The sequence below is a fragment of the Orycteropus afer genome, unplaced genomic scaffold (genome assembly GCF_000298275.1).
Source record: "Orycteropus afer afer isolate SDZICR_OR568_19922 unplaced genomic scaffold, OryAfe1.0 scaffold00101, whole genome shotgun sequence".
Taxonomy (NCBI): domain Eukaryota; kingdom Metazoa; phylum Chordata; class Mammalia; order Tubulidentata; family Orycteropodidae; genus Orycteropus; species Orycteropus afer.
The window spans coordinates 1,464,429-1,473,827 of record NW_006921688.1 but is presented as its reverse complement, the minus strand read 5'-3'; the positions used below and the strand labels follow the sequence as shown (position 1 = coordinate 1,473,827).

Below are 9,399 nucleotides of genomic sequence, written 5' to 3'. Positions count from 1 at the left end.
TTGTTCAGTTTCCATGTGTTTGCTCTTTTTCCATTGATCTTCCTATTGTTGATTTCTAATTTGATAGCATTGTGATCTGAGAAGATACTTTGCAGTATTTCAATGTTTTTAAATTTATGAAGGCTTGCTTTATGGGCTAACATATGGTCTATCATGGAAAATGTTCCATGTGCACAAGAATGTATATTGTGCTGTTGTTGGGTGGAGTGCTCTGTCGATGTCTGTAAAGTCAAGTTGGTGGATTGTATTGTTTAGCTATTCTGGGTCTTTGTTGAATTTCTTTCCAGTTCTGTCTTTCACTGAAATTGGTGTACTACATTCTCCCACTTTGACTGTGGACTCATCTGTTCACCTTTTCAGCTCTTTTAAAGTCTGATTTACATATTTTGGGGCTCTTTCCTTGGATCCACAGATATTTATTATGGTTATATCTTCTTGTTCAATTGATCTTTCAATCATTATATAATCTGCTTCCTTGTCTATTATGGTGGTTTTTGTCTTAAAGTCAATTTGATCAGAAACTAATATTTCCACTCCTGCTCTTTTTTGGTTGCCATTTGCTTGACAGAGCATATGCAACCTTTGATATTTAGTCCCTTTTTCTCTGTCTCTAAGGTGGGTCTCTTGTAGACAGCATGTTGATGTTTTTTGTTTCTTATCCAGTGTGCAACTCTCCATCTCTTGAGTGATGCATTTAATTCATTAATATTCAGTGTACTTATCGACAGGTATGAATTAGTTGCTGTCATTTGTTACGTGTTTTTCATGGTGTTTCTGGTTTCTTTGTTCTGTGTTATTTTCTGTGCTGAGCTCTTTAAGTTTATTTATCATGTTCTCATTTCCTTTGTTGCTACTGTTTTAGTATTTCCTAAATATTTGTGCGTGTCCTCTTTTTTATTGTGATGTGAAGGTTTATCATTTTTCTTTGAGGCTACCCTTTGATTCATAATCTTCTCCCCGAGTTAAGAACAGTCCATTCTATCTTGCAACTCTCTTGACTTCCTCACCATTTAGAAGTTCTGTAACTACAAGTATTTTCCCTCTTTTTGGTCTGTACTTTTCCTCATCTGCCAATTGATGTCTCTGGTTCCCTAACTGAAATCTTATAAGCTTATTTTACTTTGGATACGTCCAGAGCTGTACTGGTTTCTGGGTTATGTTATCATGTATATTAATGGTCAGTTATTGTTTGCTATTTTGGGTTCTCTGTTCAAAGGACTGCCTTTAGTATCTCTTGTAAGGTTGGTCTGGTTTTAACAAATTCCCTTAATTTCTGCTTCTCTGGAACTCTCTTAATTTCACCATCATATTTGAGGGACTAATATGCCATTCCTCAGAAGGAAGGTTGGGCAATCTACTTCCGTAGTCCTCGGCAACCCAAGGAGGGGTCGCTATGAGTCGGGTCCGACTCGACAGCACACAACAACAACAACAATATGCCAGGTATATAATTCTTAGTTTGAAATTTTTCACTTTCAAGTTTTTATATGTACCATCCCATTGCCTTCTCGCTTGCATGGTTTCTGCTGAGAAATCAGAGCTTATTCTTATTGGCTGTCCTTTGTAAGTAACTTTAAGTTTTTCCCGTGCTGCTTTCAAGAGTCTTTCTTTGTCTTTGATTTTGATGAGTTTGATGATTATATATCTTGGTGATTTTCTTTTGGGGTATCTATCCTTCTTTGGGTCCACTGGACTTCCTTAATGGATATATTCTCATCTTTCATCATATCAGGGAAGTTCTCTTCCAAGAAATCAACAATTTTCCCTGTGGTTTTATTTTCCTCTTCCTGTTCTGGAATTCCAATGACACACAGGTTATTCCTTTTGATAGTATCCCACATGAACCTTAGGCTTTCTTCATTTTGTTTTGATCTTTTTTCTGATTGATCCCTTTTCCAAGAAGTATTCAGGTATTTATATTCAATCTCATTAACTGTGTCTCCCATTGCATTGATTCTACTCCTGTACCCTTCCAATGTATTATCTATTTCTTAAAATTTATTATTAATCTTCTGGACTTCTATCTGTAGATTTTGTATCATTTCTAATTTTTCATCTTTTGTCATTTTTTCTTGTATTTTCTTCTGAAATTCTTCTAGAGTTCTGTCTATGTTTCCCTTAATTTTGTCAGTGTTTTCCTTGATCTGTCTCTCAATCCTTTGAAGATACTTAAATATATTTCTTTTGAATTCCTTATCAGAGAGTTCCAATGCTGCTTCTTCCTCAGGGATGTGTTCTGGGTCTGTATCCTGCTCCCTTGTTTTTACCCCTTTATCTTGCTTCTTTGTGTGGACTGTGATGATCTGTTGTCTCTGAGATCTGTTGTATTTAGTTGTCTGTTAACTGTTTGTGAAGAGCACCTAAGGGTGAGTGAGGTTCCTCTTGGTAGTTGTTTATTTTTGGCCAGTTGGTGGAGAAGGAAGTGGTGGTTCTCATTCAGGAAGTGAAGCTGCAGGAGGTGTGGGTGTAGTTGTGTTGTATGGGCACTGTTGCTGTCTCCCACTCAGACAAAAATAACAAGTAAATAATCATCAAAAAAGTAAATGGAACTGGACAAAAAACGCACTATGTAATCACACAGAAACAATAACCAAGAAAAGCATTTAAAAAAAAAAAAAAAAAAAACCCTGCAATATCTGGGGAGAGGGCAATAAGAGAAAAAAGGTAGAGGAAGAGAATAATGGAATAAGGAAACAATGGGAAAAACGCAAAAAGAAAAACAAGGAATAGTGTTAACCACGAGAAAAAGAAAATTGGAACCCGGAACAGGGAAGAGAGAAAAGCTGAAAACTAGAACCTGGCAAGGGAAAAATGAAGAATAATAATAAAAAGGACAAAAATAGTAGTAATAATAATAATAATAATTTAAAAACAGACAAAAACAAACTGGAAAAAAAAAAAAATCTGGGCAGGCCAGGACAGGGCACCCAGACTCTGTCAGAGCACAAAGACTAGGATGGAATTCCTGCAGGCCCAGAAATTGGGTGGGAGTGAGGGATGGTTGCACCTCCATTCACCAAGGGGTATAAGAGTAACAAGGGGAATATTGCACCTTTCTAGTCCTTCGCATCTGGAATGTCCTTGTGGTTCCCAGCAAGTGGAGCCTATTCTTAAGTCCCTCGAATTAGGGAGAACACTGTCACTTTAAATATCCAAAATGGTCGCACCACTTTGTAAACATTCAAAATGGCTGTGCCCTCCCATCAGGTAAAAGTCCACAGCTCAGCCCACCTTTGTCTTTGCAGCTTCCCCTTTTATACATCAGCCACCAGTGCAGTCCTCTGGGCAGCCCCTGGAAAGCAGGTCTGATTTTCAGGTTAATTCTTAGGTCCTAACACCACGCGGCAATATCCAAGCTGCCGTCAGGATCACTGGCAGACCACAGCTCCGTCTGTCTCTTTTTTGGTGTTTTCATGCAAATTCCTCTACCAGTTGGAGTTTGGCCCACTTCTATACCCTTCCTTTCAATGCTCAGGGCTCCAGTATTATCTTCTTCTGTGTCTGTGTTAATTGGTTCCACTTTTCTTTGTTGAAGGAGTCTGTGCAGTCTTTCTGCCTATTCCACCATCTTACCGAACTCAAGACTTAGTCTTTAGACACAAGATAGATCTAGCAATGCACAACCTTTTTTCCTTCTATTTTACTATTCATGTATCTATTAGCTGCTTCTCAGTTTATTAGGAAAAAAACAAAATTACAAAGGCAATGATACATTTCCCTCCATATACACAAAACATAACCATTAAAATAAAGAAGTTCATATGTATCAAGTTACTGTCATAAAACATCGATAATGTGTAACTGACTTCTGCAATCACTTTGATTATTTTAAAAAAGAATCACTCACATACTCACTCACTGCCATTGAGTCGTATCTGACTCATAGCAACCCCTCTTTGGGTATCCGAGGCAGTATCACTACAGAAGTAGATTGCCCAATCTTCCTTCCAAGGAGCAGCTGGTAAATTTGAACTGCCAGCCTTCTGGCACTACACCACCAGAGCTATCTTTGAAAGACTACTGATATTTTATTACCAGTTATAGTTTAAAAATGATAAATGGATAAATAAACAGATGTCTGGAAGGAATGAAGAGGTATAATTTTCTACACAGGTTGAAATATCCCATGAAGAAAATATCTGTGAAAAATTAGAAATGTTATTTAAGTATGCTCAAAAACTCTCATTTAGACATAACCAGGGCAGAGGAAACATTACCAAATATTAATATATGGTTACAAAGCAGTGAAAGCTTAGTAAATACACAAAGATTAATTTCTGTTCCCATTTATTTCCACTCATTCAAATCACCCCACCAAAAGAAGACTTAATAAATAATTAAAGCTATGTTGTTGTTATTGTTATGTGCCGTCAAGTTGGACCTGACTCATAGTGACCCCTCCTTGGGTTTCTGAGGCAGTATCACTACAGAAGTAGATTGCCTCATCTTCCTTCCGAGAAGTGGCTGGTAGGTTTGAACCGCCAGCCTTCTGGTTAGCAGTCAAGTGCCTTAGGCACTATGCTACCAGAGCTCCTAATTAAAGTTATATCAAACCAAAAAAACCACTACTAAACCAAAAAAACAAATCCACTGACTCATAATGACCCATTAAGACAGAGTAGAATTGCACCCTAGAGCTTCCAAGGCTATAAATCTTTACTTCCTCATCTGGTGGGCTTGAACCACCAACCTTCTGGTTAGCAGCTGAATGCTTTAACCACTCTGGCACCAGAGTTTCTTAAAGCTATATCAAACAGAAGCAAATTGTTCTTAGGGAGAAATATGTTGTCATTTTATCTTCATTACTCTATAGGGAATGTACTATTTTTCCTCTGGTTGCTTTTAAGATTTTACGGCACAAAACAACAACAACAGTGCTAAGCAATGGAATTATAATGTGCTTTTGTGTAATTTTCTTTTTTGTTAAGGGTTATTTGAGCTTCTTAGATCTCTGACTTTATGATTTTTCAGCTAATGTAGAAATTTTTGGTGATGATTTCTTCAAATATATTTTCTATCCACCATCCTCATTCTGGGACTTCAGTATATGTATGTTAGTCTGCTTGAGGCTGTACACAGCTCACTGATGCACTGTTCACTTTTTCCCTGTTGGTTTCTCCTCTCTCTGTTTCATACTGAATAATTTTTATTGCTATGCCTTCAAGTTCATTAATCTTTTCTTCTACAATATCTAATCTTCTGGTAATCTCATTCAGAGTATTTTTTTTATCTCAGACATTTTATTTTTCATTTCTAGAAGTTCTACTTGCATATATGTTTTTAAGTCCTGTATCTTTCCTCAACATGCTCAACATGCTTCTGTGTTATTTCCTCAACATGTGTATCTTCTTGAGCATATGGAATCTGTTTATTAATATTTATATTAATATTTTTGTCCACTAATTCAATCACCCGTGGTATTTCTAAGTCTGTGTGTACTCACTTCATTTTTTCTTCATTAACCTACTGCCAGTGAGTCTACTCTAACTTGTAGCAACCCCATGTGAGAGGAGAACTGTGCTCAATATGGTTTCCAACAGGTCGCAACAATCCCACGTGAGAGGAGAGCTGTGCTCAATACGGTTTCCAACAGGTGACATTTTTGGAAAGCCACTGCCAGGCTTTTCTTCCAAGGTGCATCTCAGAGGACTGAAACCTTCAACCTTTCGCTGAGTCACATAACTTATTAATCCTTTGTACACCCAGGCACTCCTTCTCCTGGCAAGGACATTTTTGTATCTTTTGAGCTATGAGAATATATATTATACATTGTGGGAAGGGGGAGATTAGGTTACTACAGTCACAAAGTTTGCCTAAACTAAGATCACCAATTAAGTTCTTAAAGAACCTGTTTTGAACTAGAAAAAATGACAACAGCTTTTCATTAGCAAAAATAATATTACCACCTCATCATATGTGTATCTGTAGTCGGCCTTCTTTGATTTGAGGTCCCATAATACTACTGTTCCAGACTCAAAGCCAATCAAAAGCTGTAATAAAAGAATAAAGCCACATTACCCAGGAAGGCATTTGTTGACAATAACTATTGTCATTCACATGGTTCAAACATAAACTTACAATTAAACATTTTTATTGCTAAGTACTAATCACAAAGATGACAAGTAAGAATACTTCAAATTTATATGCCTTTAACAATTAAGGACTCAACATACATCATGAAACTCATTTTCTGAAAAGGAAAACAGTACCATTTTGAAATCATGAACTGTTCACCTCCTTTATTAATATATTATAATAAAATACTGACAAAAGTTAACATTTGTATATGCTTTAGAGTTAATAAACTTTCCTAGTTCAACACACTATCAGGCAGTATCAAGATGGAAGGGAAGTTTTCATTATCCCACCATGCCTCCCATCAAAAGGTTTGGATTTTACACAAGTATCTTTCATAAGCAAAAAAGTAAGTGAGGATACAGGTTACAGTCACTTCACCTGTTTCATATAAAGTTTCTTTCAAAACATACAATTCTAATATTGTGTGTTAACTCCAGCAGTCCAGTTATGCTTTTGTTTTCCCAGCAGCAAACTAAAAGAACAATATGAAACAAGGTACAGGCAAGTCATCTCCCACCAGTTAAGGAAAGAAATCTGAAAGTTTCACTTAAAGAATTTCTAACAGTGATTAGGAATTCCCAGTATTTACTTTAATATGATTTATAAATATAAAAACATTATTAAGCTGAATTTCCTGAAAGACTGGCTTGAATTAGGTAACAGATTTATAGAGAAGAAAATTTGTTTTTCAATTTTATCAACTAACCTAAGTTAACAACAAAAATAACAACAACAAAACCCTTGTTGTTGTCGATGCTGACCCATGACAACCTCCTGAGTTTCAGAGTAGAACAGTACACCACTGGGTTTTCAATGGCTATGACCTTTTGGAAGTAGATCACCAGTCCTTTTTTCTGAGGCGTTTTGAGGTGGATTCAAACCGCTGACCTTTTTGTTAATACTGAGTGCTTAACTGTTTACACCACTCAGGAACTCCACATAAGTTAACAATGGCTAGACACTGACTGTATGAAACTGGTTTCAAAGTATTAAAAAGTAAATGTAATTAGCACAAGATGGTTCAAAATACTGTATTCAGTAAAAGATATTTAAAAAAACTCTACATTATTAACTTGAGCTATTTATGAGAAAAAATTTAGAGGAAAAGAGATAGGAAGACATTAACATGAAGCATTATGTGATAAGCATCATAAAAACCAGATTGGTTAGGATTAACGGAAAAGCAGGGACAATATCCTGAATAAGTCAAATATAAATAACTTTTAATTTTAGTTATTTAATTTTACTTAGGTTTTAGTTGTTTTGTTTCTATAAAATTTAAATGATTCTCTTACACTTGCTCTTTATAATGTATAAGCCATTGGGTATAAAAGATAGATACTATTTTTTAGCAGTCTCTCTTGTGCAGATTAAATGTGGTCACAGAATAGTTTACATTTTTAAAATAATAAAAAGTCTACCTTTCCTTCATCCATTGGATTATCACTTATATGGACAACAGGTCCAGGATGAGATTTAGATGACCTAAAAAACAAAAAATGTAGAAGACGTTCTTCTCAAAAATGTCAGTGTAACAATATATTCATTACAATAAGAATAAATGAAGAAAAAGAAAAAAATATTAACAAAAGATGAAAATATTCAGTAAGTGATCAAGTATAGGTCAAAATTTGTATCAAAATAGCGACAGGAGGAAAAGGTGACTCTCTTGTTGATGCAAGCCAACAAAATAGACAACTGAAAACACTTTCTGTATAGGAAAGAGTATTTGATTCAAATTTTTAGCACAGAAAATCTGTTCTTATGGTAGAATTCAGAGTCAATATTTTCAAATGAAGTAATATCTAAAATATTGGTATTTTACTCAATTCTAGCCTCCAATGGGCATGACATCTAGTTCCATAGCTCTTATCAGAAATGGCAAAAATCCTATTCTATTATAAACAATTTACAGAAGTACTCCCACCTATACTTCCTCTGAGAAAAATAAGCCCTACAGATAATATGGCTAAATTGATGCTTCTACAGTAGGAATAAGCATATGCTTATTCTTAAACTTGTACGGCTCAGAGACCACTCTGTGTCCTGAGGGCCATCTGTAAACCTGTAAAGTTACCTGAATCAGGCTAACCCATTAGACACTATGATCAATTCAAAGAACAGATCATGAAATTCACACTAAGAATGGACTGACTGTATGGTAATAATATCCTCAACAGAATCAGAAAAATCAGGCTTTTAACACTATTGTAGTTGCACCAATACCTTACTTAGGAGACATGCCATAAACTTATCTTCATGTAAAGAGAGATATGCTCAAACACTGAAAAAGGATCATTAAGCTTAGATTTTTATATCTGAATAATATAAAAACAAACTTAAAGAATGAGTAAGATACAAATATTTTTAAGACCAAGTAAAAAGTTTACACTAAAGATTCTTAGCATCCTATAGTTCAACCCAGTTTTTGCTAATGTTAACAAATGAATGTTAAAAGATGTTAACATCTTTATGTCAAAAGTAAGTAAAACTAACCTTTAAGCAAATTCTGCAATATGTTCACTTTAGCACACATTTACACTATCTTGTTGTTGTTAGGTGCTTTTGAGTCGGCTCCTACTCACAGCAACCCTATGTACAACAGAACCAAACACCGCCCGGTCCTGCGCCAGTCTCGTGTGTTATTAAATCATATCAAGCAGTGGTTGGCTCAGCATTACTCAACTACTAGTGGTAACCATTAGTGAATCATGAGACCAGTTTAGTAGGCCATGACCAGCATTGAAAGAAAAATAACTGCAAGATAAATGAACAGACAAGATGAAGTGTTTTGCATCAAGTAAGATGAATGACTGTTTCATTAAACTTGTGTTCTAGTTTATACATATATTAATGTATGCATATGTTTTTATATATATATATGTATATACATATATATATATATATATGTGTGTGTGTGTAGCTTTTAAATTCACAAACTGCCAATAGGACAACGGTTAAATGAGAATCATAAATCTGTATTTAATAACATGAATATCAGACACATATTTTATTTCAGTTGTTACTGAGTACCTATCATATATAATTATATCACATATTATCATATAAGAAACTGATATTTTCAGAGACAGAATATGTGCTTAAACTCACAGTTCAATGGCTTTATTCCACATAATGACGTAGCCTGAGAGGGTGAAGGACTCCACATTGACAATATGTATATTACCTCGTTCAGTGCCCACATACAGCCACTTACTCTGGAAAGGTAGATGGCAAAAGGTTACCCTGAAAGACAAAATAAATCCAAAACGAAATTAGAAAAATGCCTATCAAATTTTATTAAATGTATTAGAAGGTCAG

General features: G+C 35.2%; 1 protein-coding gene across 1 annotated transcript in view; it reads right to left on the bottom strand.

Annotated features, from left to right (window-relative positions):
- Positions 1-9,399, bottom strand: part of STXBP5 (syntaxin binding protein 5) — a 268,776-nt gene that overhangs the window by 151,816 nt on the left and 107,561 nt on the right. Inside the window, exons 5-7 of the mRNA XM_007943195.2 lie at positions 9,190-9,324; positions 7,500-7,563; positions 5,907-5,990 (exon numbers count right to left, since the gene is read on the bottom strand). Of these exons, the coding sequence (XP_007941386.1) occupies positions 5,907-5,990; positions 7,500-7,563; positions 9,190-9,324 (283 nt within the window). The remainder of the gene's footprint in view (positions 1-5,906; positions 5,991-7,499; positions 7,564-9,189; positions 9,325-9,399) is intronic.